The 18,185-nt window shown below is 36.7% G+C and overlaps 1 protein-coding gene across 3 annotated transcripts in view; it reads right to left on the reverse strand.

The window, feature by feature from the left end:
• Positions 1-381: 381 nt before the first annotated feature.
• The window catches only part of Zfr (zinc finger RNA binding protein), a 66,505-nt gene continuing 48,701 nt past the window's right edge, over positions 382-18,185 (reverse strand). For 2 of the 3 annotated variants that reach the window (XM_038321604.2, XM_038321603.2), the window contains 6 exons: positions 16,967-17,108; positions 12,370-12,467; positions 11,425-11,520; positions 2,863-2,974; positions 2,645-2,742; positions 382-1,865 (listed from right to left, as the gene is read on the reverse strand). In XM_038321604.2, coding sequence (XP_038177532.1) covers positions 1,686-1,865; positions 2,645-2,742; positions 2,863-2,974; positions 11,425-11,520; positions 12,370-12,467; positions 16,967-17,108 — 726 coding nt within the window. In that variant the 3' untranslated portion in view covers positions 382-1,685. Of the gene's footprint in view, positions 1,866-2,644; positions 2,743-2,862; positions 2,975-11,424; positions 11,521-12,369; positions 12,468-16,966; positions 17,109-18,185 lie in introns of those variants that run through there. The other variant, XR_005284607.1, reaches the window with a different exon arrangement.

Genomic DNA, 18,185 nt, shown 5'->3' on the forward strand with positions numbered 1-18,185 from the left:
CTATAGTCTGGGGGAAGGTTCAAACCTTAGAAAAATGAACCAATATGTTGGTGAAACATAAAAACTTTCAAACTTACATGACTAGCCAAGATACACCTGGCAGGAGTAACACACACATGTACATAGTATATATGAATTTTTTTTTTGTTTTTTGTTTTTCGAGACAGGGTTTCTCTTGTAGCTTTCGAGCCTGTCTTGGAACTAGCTCTTGTAGACCAGGCAGTCCTCGAACTCACAGAGATCCGCCTGCATCTGCCTCCCGAGTGCTGGGATTAAAGGCGTACGCCACCTCTGCCCGGCCAAGAATATGGTTTTACTGAAGCATAGTATCAGCAAAAGTCATCTTCATCAAGCCCACAACATAATACGATGAAGTCATTATATGATTTAAACTTTTATTTCTGTATCTCACTGTAGTGCTGTGACAAGAAAACAACACCTGTGTACCAGAGCACACGCACATCAACAGTAAGATGTAACTTCGCATTACACCACTGCTGGAGGATTAGCATTTTATATGAGACATAAGCATGTTAGATGGCCACACCAAATAATTTTCTGTTTTTTTCATTAGATAATCTTATTTTTTAAATCAGTAATACTTTATCAATCTCACTGTTAATAGACCTATAAATGATCAGGATGATAGGATGTGTGGGATCATTCAACTGTGTTACACTGTAAGAGCTGTTAAGAGTAATTGCACACACATTAATAAGGAACTGTCACCATAATTAAGGGCAAGTTATTGTTAGTTGCACAATGATAAAGTTCTTTTGGAAACAATAACCCACTTATATGTGAAAAATGCCCTTTCCACTTGTACAGAAGAAAAAGTACTCAGAAAGTTATTTTTGGCCTTGCTATGTCAAAAAGTCAACTGTACAAAGACCTACGTGTTAAACCTAAAATTATAATTTTAAAAGTCTATCAAAAACAAAAATGTCATGCATTTTATTATCAATTATGCAGAGGCTTTAAATCTGTTGCAAGACCATATAGTATATATTAGCTTTTATACTGCTAATGCACAACTAACAGCAAACTTGATTAGATTAACAAATCTGTCTTAATTACACCTTTATATATCACACTAGTTAGACAAATGCCACAAGATCTGCAGAAACACCCAGTTCTGAGCACTCAAATGGCAGGATAGGTTCTTATATTGTAATCCTTCACATATAGAATAACAAAAGGAAAAAGAATCTTGCAGCTTCACGTTACAAAAAAACGTACTGCTGTAAAATATTAAGAGGTAAAGGATATCTCTAACACAAAGTAACTTACAACTAGTGTCAAAGCAAACTAAGTAAAAATATCAAAATACATGGAGCAACTGAAGCACAAATCCTGTATTAAATACAGTAAAGATTTAATAACACAATGCACTAGTTAATAAAAGACACAAAAATACAGGGAACAAGGGCAACCAGTAAGTAAAATCAAAATATGGGGGCAGGGGGAAATGGAACCACTATTTTTGCCCTAGTTGATTTTTTTTTTTGGTGTCTTTCCATCCATATAATACCTAACACTGTACATTGTTTTTAATGCCATAGAAAAACATGGTTCTTCCATGGAACTTTATATTCTTGATAAACTTTTAAAGTAGACATTATTATGAATGGAAAACAGCCAATAAACCGGCACCTATTTTAACACTGAAGATTTACAGAAACTTTTTAAAAGTTATCATAATCCTTTTTGTCTTTTTTCCCTTCAGCTTCAAATCCGTCTACTCCATCACTATCTCTTCTTCGTTTCCTGTTGTTGTGGATGTTAAAACGTTGATTCATTTGTGGTAATGGATCCATTCCTAGAACTTTGTGTATCTGACGGAATGCAAGGAGTCTCAATGCAAACTGCAAATAGAATAGAGTTAGAATATAGAATTAATTTTAAAACTCAAATATTGATACTCTTGGGAAGGGGGAGCTTTTCTGTGTGCTTTTCTGTGTGTATACCTATTTGCTTTCTAAATAATTAAGCTAAAAATACCAATCCTTAAATAAATTTAGTCTATTCATAAAGGGGTGGTAGTGGAGATGGGTCAGTGATTAAAGCACTTTTGCTCTTGCAGGGGACCCAGGCTCAATTCAATACCACATGGTGGTTCACAATCATCTGGAATCCATTATGATGACAAAGTTGGCATAAAATACAGGGAAGTCTGACTCTACAGTCCATAGTAATCCTCAATATAGAACAGAGCCAGGAAAGACAAAACTTTGATAATATCTAAAAGCATAGTTCACTCCTGCATAACCAGAAACTTCTTGATAAAACTGATACATAACCTAATAGCCACATTAAACGAAGTGTTTGATGTTGAATTATTTTCCTGGTATATATAAGATACACAGACAAAATTATACAATAATGAGATTCATCCATATAATATTAGAAATCTTATCAGTGAAATCTAATTTAAGGTAAATCCTTTTTTATTTTTTAAGAGACAAGGTTTCACTGTATAGCCCTGGTATGCCTTGGTCTACTGGGAGCTGGGATTAAATGAGTGTGCCCTATCACCTTAGGTAAGGTACATCCTTTAATATTCTTTTTAAGACTCACTTCCCAATTACATATTACAATAACTATTATGTAATTATTTCATGTAATCCAACAAGAATTCAATTACCTGTGCACTGGATGTAATGTCTTCACGTTGTTGGTCAGTCATTGTTGCCAAAGTATCAAAGGGATCCTTTTCACAAGGATCCAGAAGTCCAGGGCTGCCTATAACCATCATTTTGTAAAGAAATAAAAGCATTATTAGCATTATCTACTTGAGAAAGTGGGCTTCTTATTCAATAAAGAAATAAACTTAATTTTATTTAATAAGAACACTAATCTTACCTTTGAGAATAATCCCTGAAGAAATGCACTCAAATACTCGTCTCAGGGCATCTCCAGGGCTTTGAGGACTGGAAGCACTACTAATTGCTTTCTCTACCAGCAACTCCATAGCCTAAGATTAAAAACATAAAAGACATTCAACAGTGTAAAGACCATTTTCAAACACCATCAGAATTATAGACACTTGACATTCAAGGGTCATTAAAGATTTTGAAGATTAGGGAAGTTATGATAAGGTAATGAGCAAGAGATCGCTCAATTCGTAAAGGCACTTGTGATGAGCCTGATACAACCTTCATGGTAGAGAACTTTTCAAGTGACCCTGAGACAGACAGACACACCCCTGATGGAACCTTAAAGGTATAAAGAACTAACGTCTCCAAGTTGTTCCAACACATACATAAATGTAAAATAATAATATAAAAATATTCAAAATAGGGGCTGGAGAGAAGGCTCAGCAGTTAAGAGCGTTGCCTGCTCTTCCAAAGGTCCTGAGTTCAATTCCCAGCCACCACATGGTTGACTCACAACCACCTATAATGAGGTCTGGTGCCCTCTTCTGGCCTGCAGACACACACAGAATATTGTATACATAATAAATAAGTATTTTAAAAAATATTCAAAATAAACAAAAGCCTCTCACACCATCTGTTCAAAGGCTGAAGTGGCATTATTTGGGCAACAGAGTGCAACCTCAATTAAAAAAAAAAAAAGAACTGGCTGGGCCCTAGGGGCAGAGTCAGGAGGATCTCTGTAAGTTCAATCTTACTTTGCACCCCAAGGCTAACCTAGAAGTCGCCATATAGCCCACACAAGCTTTGATCTCAGCAGTCCTTTGTCTCAGTCTCCTGTGTACTGGACTACAGGTCTGAACCTTCACTTCTGGCCTATTTCTAACTCTGAAACAAGGTCTCACTTAGCAGTCCTGAGATCCATCTTCCTACTTAGCTTATTTGAATGCTGAGATTACATAGGCCTGAGCTTGCTCCATCTGGTCTTGTTTTTTCTTTATAAACAATGGGTATTATCTCAACTTTCATTTAATGCATCACTGGAATTTTATTACCCATAAGGGAATTAAAAAAATACTTTCACTGTATTTTACATTGAATAAACTCAAAAATCCTAAACCAATGAATGAAAGACAAAGGTAAAGGAATAGGCATTAAAAGTAGCCAATCTGGAATAGGGCGGGGGAGAAGACAGGTTATTTAGAGACGTGTACATAAAAATTTAGCAGTGTTAGTTGGGCAGTGGTGGCACATACTTTTAATCACAGCACTTGGGAGGCAGAGTCAAGTGGATCTCTGTGAGGCTAGTGGTCTACACAGTTGAGTTCCAGGACAGGCTCCAAAGCTACACAGAGAAACCCTGTCTTGACTGCCCCGCCCCAAGCAGTTTAATTTATTTGATTCATTCTTCCAAACTTACAGTTCACATTCTACAGATTTGCCTACTCCTGACACTTCATACAAAGTGAACCATATGAAGGCCATCTTTTCTTTTCTAGTACAAAGCATTTGGTTCAACCAGTGTAGCTTTTGAAAACAAATTTACTTTTTATTTATTTTTACTCGTGTATGTTGGTTGTCTGCCACATGTATGGGGTATCCACCAAAGCCAAGAGAGGGCGTCAGATCTCCAAGGAGCTGAAGTTAAGAGACATTTGTGAATCGCTAGAGTGAGTGTTAGAAACGGAATTAAGGTCCTCTAGAAAGACAGTCAGTCAGTGCTTCTAACTCTTGAGTCATCTCTCCAGTGCCCGTTCTTTTATTTAAATTGTAAGTAGAAATTCCAGGGCCTATCAAATGACTGAGCATGCTATGGCATTACTGTCAAACCTGATGATCTGAGTTTGACCCCCAAAGTCAGGGCCCAAGGAGAGAACAGACTACTGCAAACTGTTCTCTGACCCACAGAGGCACGCACACACATTGCTCAAAAGATACAAACAAAATACACGAATGCAATAAATAGGAGGTCCAAAAACAATTCAAAGAAACCAAATCAGCTTGAAACTACAACAAAACCCTAAAATGGTTCAGAAGCTGAAAAACTTATGCTCAGATATATAATAAGACGTCCCAAAGATAAGGGCTGAGAAATGCCTCGGTGGTTAAGAGTACTTGTTGCTTTTGCAAAAGACCCAGGTTTGATTCCCAGTATGCACATGGTGGCTCACAACTGTCTAACTCCAGTCCAGGGGCTCTGAAACCCTATTTTGACCTTCTCAGACACCAGGGCACACATTATGATACATACACACATAATGATAAATCTTAAAAATTAAAGATAAAAGCCAGAGGTAAAACAATGTCAGACCAACCTAAAGGTGAGGGCATAAAGCCAAATCTCAAGATCTTTTGCTCTCCCAAAACTAAACAAACAAATAATAAAATAAAGTTACAATGCACGTTACTGCCTCCAAGTAAAAATGTAATAGCTTGCACCAAACAGGAAAGGATAGCAGGAGATGACTCCCAAGAAACAGTGACTATGCTCAAGCAGGTCTTCCTGCACTCTCCATGTGGAACTTGGAGATGAGAATAGCAAGTGAGTGAACACCTCACTAATAACCTCTAAATTGAGGGAAGAATGGATTGTGCCACAAGACATTTTCCTAAAAGTAAAAGATCTCTTCTGACCTTTCTGGTGATAGAAGCAGAGAATTTGTAATCCTGGAGTCCTGGTGGAAACCAGCCTTTAGAGCACAGAGTATGTACACTTTACTTTACCAACATCTAATGACTAACAATAAACACATTCTAAACGGTAGACTAAAACAGTCTTTCAAATTGTACTTCTTTCTACAAGAAGTCCTTAAAGAATAACTCACAGGGGAAGAATACGGAGAGATATTTTAAAAAGGCTCAACATCTGACTAAATAAGCTGTAGGAGGTATGAACTGTGGAATGAAGCCCCAATTAAGAATGCCAGTCTTTTTTTTTGTACCTGGAGGGACAGCCGTGGGTGCTGGAAACCGAACTCTTATATTTTTGGTTGTGAGCCTAGCCTTTAACGGCTGAGCCATCCCTCCAGGCCAAGAATGCCAGTCTTCATTCCCAACAGCATGGACAGAACCAACAGCCATCACATCATGTGAAAACAAGCCGTTCACAAATACTCTATGATCCCACAACAGAAGAGTGGCAAAGCCTGGCAAGTGTAGTAATATTTCATTTGTATTTTAATAAATGAAGCTTCCCTGAAGACCAGAGAGTAAAACAGCTGCACTTGGTCAGCCTTACAGACCAGGCAGTGGTGACACACACCTTTAATCCCAAAAGCCACACAGTTTGTCATAGAAATTGGGTGGTAGTGATGTACGCCGTTAGTCCCAGCACTAGAGAGGAACACAAGACAGGAGGAGACAGCTCTCACACACAGTCTCATTCTGAGATTTTTAGAGGCAGAATCACCATTTTGGACTGAGGTAGAGGTAAGAGACAGTGGCTGGATGTTTTGCTTTTCAGACCTTCAGGTTGAACCCCAGTATCAGTCTCTAGGTTTTATTAATCTTGCTACAGGAAATATGTGGAGGTGGAGGTGGTAAGACAGCTAATGGCCATAATCTATGCTCTGTGGCACAACGGGGTGACAATGCTTAACAAAAATTAGTCATAAACTCCTTTTGGGGGGTTATGTTAGGTACTGAGGTTCAAACCCAGAAACTTGCATTCTTGACAAGTGCTCTAACATGAACTACATCTCTAAGTTGTAACTCTTTTATTTCAAAGTAGCTGCTAGAAAACTTTGGATGTTTCCAGCATTAAAAAAACTGATACGTTTGAAGTGATAAACATGTCAATGATACGAAAAAACCATTACACAATAATTGTATTGAAATGTACCACTGTACCTAATAAAAACGCAATTATGTGGGGCTGGAGAGATAGCTCAGAGGTTAAGAGCATTGCCTGCTCTTCCATAGGTCCTGAGTTCAATTCCCAGCAACCACATGGTGGCTCACAATCATCTGTAATGGGGTCTGGTGCTCTCTTCTGGCATGCAGGCATACACACAGACAGAATATTGTATACATAATAAATAAATAATGCAATTATGTCAACTACATATATCAAAAATAGATGGGAACAAATTTGCAAGACATCTTATACTCATGTAAAGAATTCCTTAGTACTGTTCTAGTACCATGCCTATCTGCCACCATGCTCCCAATCATAAAGTATGGACTGTGTTCCCAATAAACTCTTGGATCAGTTGTCTTGGTCATGGTGTCTCTTCAAGGCAACAGAAAAGTAACCAGAGTTGGTACAGAGTGGGCTATTATTGTTCTGTAAAAGCCCAATTATCGGTTTCTGGAGTAATATGGAAGACTTTAGACTAGGAAAGTAGTTGAATGCTCTAAGAAGAACTTAATGGAGAAGCCTGGAAGACAATAGTGCTGAGAGTCAATGGATAGAAATATGGAGGCCCAGTTCATGAGGTCTTTGAGGTGGGCAATAATAGCACCGGCTTAGAGACCATTCATATTCATGTGATGGTTTGGCAAAGAACACGGCTGTGTTTGCCCTTTCCGTAAGAATCAGCCTAAGACTAAACTGAAGAGTTTAGGACTAATTTCAATGGCAGAGAAAATTTCAAGACAGGCTAATGCCGACTCTATCATGTAGTTATTAGTTACCACTCTAATGTAGGTCTACAATTTAAAGAGTACCAGGAAATGTGATGTTGGAGCCTTGGTATGTGCTGAAAGAGACAAGGAGAAATGGAATTAAGTGAGTGAGGCTCTCAGAGCCAGACCCCACTCAGCTAATCCTGCAATTTGTAAAAAGAAATGGCTCAAGGCAGTGGTTCCCAACCTTCCTAATGCTTCGAACCCACAAATTTATTTTTGATACTTCATAACTGTAATTTTGCTACTGTTATGAATCATAATATAAATATTTGATAGGCAGGACATCTGATGTGACCCCAAAAGGAGTGGCAACCTATAGGCTGAGAACCACTGGCTTAAGGAATTACCTGTTCCAAATAACAAAGGAAAGCTTATGCAAATGTAATTTAAGGAGAGGACCAGGTTCCAGCCCAAGCAGGCAGAAGAACTTGGCAGCATCGCCACATGGTTCTAGCTTCAGAATCATAAAGGATACAATGGTACAGGATTATGTGTTGTGGAATAGAATTTAACTATGTAAACATGTGTTGCTGTTTAACCTCGCCTGCCTAAGGCACTTGATTGGTCTTATAAATCAAACAGCCAATGGCTAGGCAGAAAAGGGATAGACCTGGGAGTGGGGGGAGAGGAGAAGAGCTAGCAGAGAGAAAAGGGCAGCCAGATGGGGGTCAGTCGGTCAGCTAGAAGTAATAAGGAAAGCAGGACTGACAGTACATAGATGTGGTAAATGAGCCTCAGAGCAGCACATAGATGAATAAAAACGAATTAATTTAAGTTTAAAAAAGCTAGCTAGAAACAAATCTAAGCTAAGGCCAAGTACTCTAAATAGTAAGTCTCTGTGACATGATTTGGGAGCTGGCAGTACAAGAAAGCAGGAATCTTCTTCCTTCACAGCTAATGAAAGTCACTGAGGCCAGGTATATGGCAGAGGGATCCCTGCATGAATTCTCAGAGATGACACGGCATAAAGATGTGGGGTTTCTACCAAGGACATCTACAGACAGGGAGTGAAACCATGCCAAGAGAGTGAAGTCTGTTGCAGTCAGCGAAGCTGGAAGAGAGAAGCAACCTATGCCCTTTAGCATCAGTCAGAGATATAGGATTTGGAATTTGCATCACTGAGTCTTGTGTTGGTCCAGATTTCTTCTTTATGCCTCCTTCCTCCCCTTTGGAAAGGTTCTGATATTCTGTGCCACTTATATTGGAAGTATGTAACTTGCTTTTGGCTCAGTGGTTAAGAGCACTGCTTGTTCTTCCAAGGTTCTGAGTTCAATTCCCAGCAACCATATGTTGGCTCACAACCATCTGTAATGAGATCTGGAGCCCTTTTGAGGAAGAGACCTGGTCCTCATCAACTTAAACCATGAAACCCAATATATGGAAAGTTCAACAGAACCAACATGCTTCAAGCATGCTTCAGCATTGCCAAAGGCATAAATTTCATCTCATTTCAACTTGCATTTTGCTTTTGCTTTTACAGGGAGTTATAACTAAGAGACTGCCTAGAGTCTTCAGAAGAGACTTTAAATTTCTAAAACTGTTGAGACCCGTGAAAGAATCTTGGGAGTTTTGAAGTTGGACTAAATTAATTTTGTACTGTAGTATGGCCACAAGTCCATGTTGGCAGGGAGTGGAACGTGGTAGTTGAGTGAGAATGGTCTACACATGTTCCTATATTTGAATGCTGGTTCCCATTTGGTAGAACTCTTTTGTGAAGGGCCAGGAAGTATGATTTTGACGAAGGTGTGTCATTGGGGGTGGGCTTTGAGTTTTCAAAAGCTCATGCTATGTCTCTGTCTCTCTCTCTCCATCTACCTACCTACCAACCAACCACTTGTTGGTTGTTGTCTCAGCACAGAGGCTACTGTTCTAGCATCATGTCTGCCTGCCTGCTAATTACTAACCCTCTGAAAGTGAAGTTGAGTCTCTACTTCAATAAATTCTTTCTTCGATAAATTGCCTGGTCATGGTATCTCTTTCATAGCAATAGAAAAGTAACTAAGACAAGAACTAATAAATAGCAAAAAAACAAAACAAAACAAACAACAACAACAACAACAAAAGTAAAAACCAAATAACTTCAAACCCTGTCTATCACATAGGAAAGTGGCAAAAGATGAAAACAGAAAAGATAATAGCTATGTCAGACAAAATTGACACAACAATAGGATAACTGCTTCTAGAGATGATATTAATCAGACGTAACAGACAGCCGTTTTCCTCCCTTGGGTTAAAAAAAATTCATTGAGACAAAAAGTGTCTCAGAAAATACAGAGCTGCATTTATCTTTGATTCATTTATGTATTTTTGTTTCATTGGGCTTTTTTGACATAGGGTCTTAAAATGTAACTCACAATTCCCTGCTTCAAGCTCCTCTAGGGCTGTGACTACTACCTGGATTCTACTCATAATTTAAAGATTTAACCACATGAGTAACAAACACATGTATCCCTCCTTCCTTTCCCAATAAAAATAATGAAACATTATAGCTCTTTATCCTAATTATTTCTCTCACTTACCTTAAAAATTATCACTAAAACTTGGGACACACCCTTCTAGGAATTTTTGCAGTATAGTAAGTATGTAATTTGTAGCTCTTATATATATATATATATATATATATATATATTTATATATATATATAATTTATAAGGGAAAAATTTGACCCCTACAAGTCTTTTTTTTTTTTTTTTTTTTTTTGGTTTTTCGAGACAGGGTCCCCTACAATTCTTAAGTCCAAAGTTCAGGCTTTTGTTTGGTTTTTCCAGATAGGGTTTCTCTGTGTAGCCTTGGCTGTCCTGGAATTAGCTCCGAAGACCAGGGGGGGCCTCAAACTCAACAGACATCAACCCGCCTCTGCTTCCCGAGTGTGGGGAGTAAAGGAACGGGCCACAAGGAATGCCTAATCTAAAGCATCGAATTCTTAAACAGAGAGAAACAAGAATAAAACAATTAGAAATAAATAAAAGATAACCTTGGCATATACTTCCCTTTAATTTCAAGACAGGGTTTCTCTGTAACTGCCCTAGCTGTCCTTGACCTCACTTTGTAGACCAGACTGTCCTCAAACTCACAGAGATCCAGCTGCCTCTGCTTCCTGAGTGCTGAGATTAAAGGCATAAGCTACCACCCCTGGTAACCTTGGCTATTAACTTTTAATAACCTAACTTTGAAATCAAATTCAAATTCAGGTTAAATTTTATTTCTGAACAAATTTCTATCTGAATTTTTACTATTCAAGAACAGCTAGTCTTAAACAAAGGAATTGGGTCTTCTTATGTTTGTTTAAGACGAGCTCTCATTCTTATAGCTCATTGCCCCATTTCCTTGAGAAAGGGTCTCTCTGAACCTGGAGCTAAGCTAGTAGATAGCAATGTTACTGTCTTGGCCAGCACAATACAAAGGTTAAAGTGTGTGTATACCACACCCAATATTTTGTGTGAGTTCTGGGGACTTGATATTAGGCCCTCAAGCTTGCACAGCTGAGCTGTCACTCAGTCCATTAAATTCTATTTTCTTTATAATTTTGCAAACCATCTTTTTTTAAAAAAAAACCAAACCATTCACTCACTCACTGATTCACTGTGTGTCTCCCTACTTCTCTATGCCATGGTGCACATAGTAAGACCAAAGGACAATCTTTAGGAGTCAGTTCTCTTCTTGTACCATATGGGTTATAGGGATGGAACTCAAGTTTTCAGGCTTGGTGGCAAAGGCCCTCCTTACTCATTAAGTTATCTTACCAGCCCAAGCATAATTTCTTAATTATTAATCCTAAAACAATAAATATTCTCAAATCCCCAGGAATTGTCATCAGAACAGAAAAATATGATATGTAAATGAAAATGTAGGGTCAGAGGACAAAGAGTAAATAAAGAAGACCTTTCTCATCTTTCATATGGTGCTGTCATAAGCTACTTACCCAGCTGGGAAAGTCAGACCAAGTTGGAACTCGCTGACAAAGGTCTCGGAGAATACGTATGATAATCACACAGGACTGTAGGCCATTAGCTCTAGCCTTGAGGGCAACACAAAAACCAACTGAATTAATCTTAGAAATACCAGAAACATCCCTTGATGAAAAAAAAAGTTAAAATACCACTGTTCAATGGAAGCTCAGATTAAAAATAAAAATAAAAATAATTACATTTAAGTTGGGGTCAATGAGCTGCCATTTACAGCAGTATTTTATGCCAGAGTTAGTATTTAAAAGCTAGTATTTAGGTCAAAGTAAACAGATTATACAAGAATAATATTTCTTGATCCCCTGTGAACCTTGACCTATGTTCATACAAAACAGTAAACTGAAAAAAAAATTCTGCCTAAATTAGAAATAAAAAGGAAAAGTAAAGAGCTAAAAAGTTTGTCTAGGGACTGGAAGGTTAAGGAGATCTGTTTGGTTTCCTGTCTGTGCCTTTGCATGTCTGCAAAGTCACTAAACCAAGCAGTTGCTTCCTCACCTTTCATTCCCTACACTCATTAACTTAGAGAAAGAGGGGAAAATCTTAAAACTATACACAAAGCTTTAAACACATATTCCATTATTTAAAGCAAAGTTAATCTGCAGCCTTATGGAATATAATATATATACAAAAATACGTGATCTTCCTGAAGAAGTCAACTTCAAATATAGCCACTAAAAATAAAAAACCCGGAGTACAAACATCCCCCAAGCCTGCTTATTGTCAAATTAATAGTAACTGCAAAATGCAGATCTTTATACTCAGCTTTCTATACCTTATTTTCTGAGATTTAATTTAAAACAGTGTTGCTTAGGCAATCTTTTGAAATGTTTAAGCATAGTTAAACATGTACTGCACTACTCTCTCATAAGGCTACAAGAAAAAAGTAAAATGATGTTCCGAACCTGGAACCACTTAGCGTGGCGTAGAGCAGCCAGAGCGTCAAGGCATTTTTGCCTGTCCAAGACGTCCGGTGGGTCTTTCACCATACCCGAGGTTACATCTAAAATGGATTGAATTGGCAAAATGCAGTGAGGAATGGGTGTTTGACCAGGTGAGCAAGACACTTTCTTAAAGTAGCATCAGTGTCACGTGAGCCATTTGAGAGTTTTTCCAGTTTAATTCATCCAGGGAGTAACTTTCAACAAATTTATATGATACAATATGAAGAACAAAAGGAGAATTAAGATAAACTCTTCAGTGATACAATTTTCTGGAAATAGAAACCTTACTCACCAAAATGAAATTTAAAGGAAAGATTATTGGACACAGCGCACCAGCACAAAGAAGACAAAGACAAAAGGGAACACAAAAATCCACCTTAAATGGGAATGTACAATAAACTACCATGTTGGTCAAGTATTCTAGGTTATTCTTGGGCTAATTTAAAAAAGAACTTAAAATAAATATGAATATCAATATAACAATTACAAAAACAAAACAAAACAAAAAACCCCTAAAAAAAACCAAAGGACCAAAATGAGGTTTAGTTCCATGAGAATTTAATTCTTTATGTTCAACAGGAGAATTTTGGTATGTTGTAAGGAAGTATGAAATGCTTTCTAAAATGAAAAGTTTTCATTAAAAGTATTCCAAACAGTAATCAGAGAGAAACAATGAGTAAAGCAGAGAAAGGCTACAGGAACTAGCACAGTAAAATACAATTAAAGTACAGAAAAGAAGCCATGAGCAGAATACTTTGATGGTAAATACGTATGGTCTTTTTAAATTGGTTAAAATGAGTTACGTTAATAAAGCTTGAGAAAATGGGAAACTACATTAGGACAAGAAATTAACTTTACATTAACAAAGACCAGTTTACATTAATAAATCATTCACAAAGGTGAAGATCTAAAGGCCAGCTACATGTTTCTCTGAAATATCTATAAAATGTGAAGAAGATAATAAATTTGCTGGTCAAACATATAACCAAATAGTAACTAACTACTTCAATCTAATTCATAGTTGTTATCAACTTTATAGTATATTTTGCTTTTCTGGTTTGTCTTTAGCTCAGGCTGGTCTTGAAACCATGGTTTATCCTCTTCCCTCAGTCTCTGAGAGCCGGGATTAAGAGTATGATCCATTGTGCCTAGTTTATAATGTGATTTTTTTTTAAATACAGGAAAATTAATCTGTTGAATATAAGCAGTAACTAGAGAGCAACCATGACACATTTAGGAAACAATAATTTACTGAGTATTTCACATGACTATGAGTGAGAGAAGAAGAAATATAAACTAATAAGTCTGTAAGTCTGGGTTAAGTGCTTGATTTTTTTTTTTTTTTGGTCTTATTAGAATTTAGAAATCAATTTTATTAAAATTTATTTTTTTATTTATGTATTTTTGTGGGTGCCCAGAGAGTCCAGAGGGCATCAGATGCCCTGGGCCAGGGCCAGGAGTCTAGTTGATTGTGGGTTGCCAAACCCTGAGTGCTAGGAATTGAACTGGGGTCTTCTACAAGAACAACAAATGCTCTTACTCAATGAGTCATCTCTCTGGCCCAGTAATTTAGAAGTCTTAGGAGGTAAGTTGTCATTCTTATGCATAGATGAAACATGAAAGTTATCTAAAAAATGAGAAGGAAAAAGGACAAAGAAAGGATAGATAACTACCCTGAAAAAGAAAAAAATCCACCTCAACCACTTCCACTTTCCACAACATGAAGACTAGGCAGAAAGACCTCTGTCTACTGCTCTATTTACAGGATGTTAAAGCCAGAATGTAAACAGACGACTATGGTCAATGTAAAGTTTCTAAATCTAATGTATTTCAGAACCTTACATAATTCTTCCAATAACTTTTTGTATGAAACTGTAACCTACAATAGAAATTCAGTGATGCCAGAACACTTATTACAAGTTAAAGACAAATAAGAGGCATTGAGTAGGAAATTTTTGTTAAATTTGGAGTGTGGATTTTTGTACCCATTTTTATATTTTAAGTAGATTAACCCCTTAGATATATTGTGCTAAAATCATATTTGTTCCCTAACAGTCAATGAAAGAAAACAAAAACCTGTTAATTTATTAAAAAAAAATACAAATTCTTTTCCTATATGAATGTATTTCACAAATTTTAAGGGGTTAATCACCAATTAGAAGACATGCTGTGTCCACACTATTTTATGATTAAAAGTTAATGGGGATATATTAATTTCAATTAACATTTGTTATGTAAAATATAATTCACCCAACTATTTAAAAACTAGTGTGAACACTGCTCAAATCTAGAAAAGACAAAAGACAAACAAAATAGCCACACAAAGGACAAAAAAAAATGCCAGACTCTGCATCCAAAATCCTCCCTTCATCAAATGGCAGATGTGACACTGAGCTTTTGAAAACCTTGGTCAAAAATCCTTCCGATGTCTTGGCAGCAACCCCTGACAGGAATCAATCCCTTCTGCTAGAAGGCTTTGGACCGGGCCTGATAAGCTACAGGTAGAAAAAAAACACACACAATACTTGATTTGCTGCAGAAAAAAATTCTGTAGCAATGGTTAGAGCATTCTGAACATTTCAAGCTTAAAGTCAATTAAATGTTTACTGTATGTTAACTGTCAAACACAATACCAGAAAAGACATCTGTCGTGTGTTTAACAGTTATTTTGACAATTTAGTTATTTCTTTTATTATTTCATATCAAACAGACCACTACATATTAAAGAAGTTATCACACTATGTGGAAATATAATAGTTGAATCTCATGATTTACAATGTTCTTCCGGCAAAGCCTTCCTTACACCCTGTACTAACTCCCCAAAGCAAGCTAAAGGCTTTAAATGATTTGAAGACACAGAGCACCGGGAGCTGCAGTGAGAGAGAATACATACCGATATTCTGCAGCTAGAAAGAAGCAATCTTCATGACAAAGCTAAAAACATGGGTTTACTGCAGTCATCTGCAGCAAAAAACACTCTTAACAATGTTTCTACACTTTTGTATATCCAACTTTCCAGCTCAGTGCCTTGAAGCAAAATCTTTCAATTTCAGGCTGACCATTTTCCTCATGATCATATTTGTAAAATTCAGAACAGTAATTTTATCTCAGTCTGGGTCAGACAAAAAAATAATTTTGTTTCCTTTAAAGGCATGTTAAAAGATTTACTACAACAGGACTCTATAACTTATAAAATGGCTTGATAATGAACCGAGGCTAAATACACAGAAACATTCTGAAATAAAGTTAAATGGTTATATAAGCATAATTTTACATCAAATATAGGAACATTATTTTATAAAACAACATATAAGATTTTTAAAAAGCTAAGTAAAGGATCATATGCCACATACAACTTGGCCAAATTGTCTCAAGAACTATTTTCTTCAACAACACAGAGAGCTAGATCTTCAAGGGGAATTCATGCTCACAGCAATGATCCTTTACATAAAATTCACATATTTTTTTAGGATGCAAAGCTTAAGGTACAATATTTAAAAATCCTAATATGGTATAGATATGAAATATATAAAATCAGACATTCCTCCAAATAAAAATTTGACTAAAATATTCTTTTCTTGGGCTATGAAAAAGCCCAATTTCTTAAAAATAATCATTTTGCCTTATTAATACTTTTTCTCCTCTACCTGTAGTAAAAACAGACACTGTAAAATTTAATTCCATTTCCAACAACTTAAGATGGATAAAAACAACATGAAAGGAAACAAAGTAAATTTTATCTGACCCATAAAACAAGAGAACCAACATTACTGCAGACACTGATCATGCTTTTGGCTTAAACGCTTTGGAAGCTTTGAAAATGTTACAGAATAGTCCCTAAAGCAACATTGCTGGCACTATTGAGTTTCATGTTCTACAAATGCAAATTCAGTTAAAAAACAAAAACAAAAACAAAACAATACCCTGAACTGTACTGTAACTCACTTATCCACTTCATTTGTTAGGAGCTCTAGGATGATACGTAGGTCAAGTGCCCAAATCTGTGTGCATTCGCATGTTCTGCATTGATAAAGTACGCAAAATTGAGCAACCTCAGAGAACTAGAAATATTTACTTCAGGACAGCCAGATCCATGACGATATATATAACAATTGTAAGTAAGTGTTGTAGATAGTTTGCCAATTTGTGAACTTTATTAATCATGACCAGGCAAGACCAAGACTGTCTTAGCAAAAGTTAAATTGTGGCCCAAAGTTATTAACAAGCATTTAAATTTTTTTTCTATGTATTGACTATGCAAAAAACAATTTTTTGAAGTTTTTTTTTCCAGAAATCTGAGGTTTGCAAGAAAAGAAAGGAAAAAAAATCTATCAAGAAAACCAATCACAGGATGTTTTCTATAACAGCACATCACTAAGAAGAGCACTCACTTTGTTAGAAATGATCTAAAGCAAAACTAATTGCTGAGTAAGTTAAATCTACCAAATTCATATGTAATGCCAGCATGTTGCCTTCTAGGGCTTAATGCCATCAAAGGATAGGTAAATGGGAAACAAAAAGTTAATACAAAAGTAGAACGTTTAATTGGCTTTCCAACCTCCTTCCCTCATGTTCTCTTCTCGGATAATTGGAGATGTCAAGGTGATAGTAACTTGCATTTTGGGCTCCACACACGAGTTCAAAATTATTGCTGCTTCAGGTACAGCACATTTTATGTCATACTTCTCAGGACTTATAACCTATGTAATAAAGATTATAAGAAATTAGTTGAATCTTTTGCATTAAAAGACGAATACAGCTTTATTGTGGCTTTTGTTACATTTACCTTTCTACAAATATTGGATTCTATTCCCTCTAAAGAAACACAACAGACTAACTACCCATACCATTATTAATCTCTTGACTTTCCTTATTTTCAGAATTCTTTGTGGAACTAATATTTTCCACTATTTTCAAACTTTTCTATTGATTAATATTTATGTGTTTGGCATTTTGCCTGCCTGCATGTATGTCTGTGTACCATGTGCATGTCTGGTGCCCATAGAGTAAGGAAGAGGCTTGGATCCTTTTGGACCTGTTATCACAGATGGCTGTGACTCACCATATGGGTGTTCTTAATCAGTCATCCCATTACTTTAATAGGAGTTATTTGCACATGTGTATGCATGTCTTCTTTAACCCATAAATTAAAAGAAAAAGCTGCTCATATATTATCTCATATATTTACAGACTTTCAAGGGAAGTAAAATATGTATGACACCTCAAGGAGCCTGATTCAACAACCATTCCCATAGTTCATTCTCTGCAACTTGTTAATTTATTGCTTACCCAGAAGCAGTCAGTAACAGATCTATTGTAATTTGGTAGGCATGAATTTACTTCCAGTTAATATGAACAAATTAAGTCTCTATATAGACATCACAGGTGGAGCAAATATATTTCAGTTGATAAATCACTTGGTGTGTGAAAGGCTCTGGATTCGAACCCCAGTACCCGCCCACCCACACCACTGAGAACAAGACAGAAACATGAAATTTTATATATTACTATTTAGGCTCAAATTGTACATTACTTTTTACTTGTGATATCATACTCAACACAAAGTTGCTGGAGAGTTAACTTAAAAACCAAAACCAAAAAACCACCACCAACCAAAAAAAGACACCTCAATTTATTATGTGTGCACGCGCATGCTTACACATACCACTGTGCATGAGTAGAGCCAGAGGACGACTTGCAGCAGTTCTTTCCACCAATTGGGTCCTGGGGAGTGTGAACTCAGCCATCAGACTTGGCAGCAACTCTGAGCAACCTCA

This window comes from Arvicola amphibius, chromosome 3 (genome assembly GCF_903992535.2).
Source record: "Arvicola amphibius chromosome 3, mArvAmp1.2, whole genome shotgun sequence".
In the NCBI taxonomy this organism is placed as follows: domain Eukaryota; kingdom Metazoa; phylum Chordata; class Mammalia; order Rodentia; family Cricetidae; genus Arvicola; species Arvicola amphibius.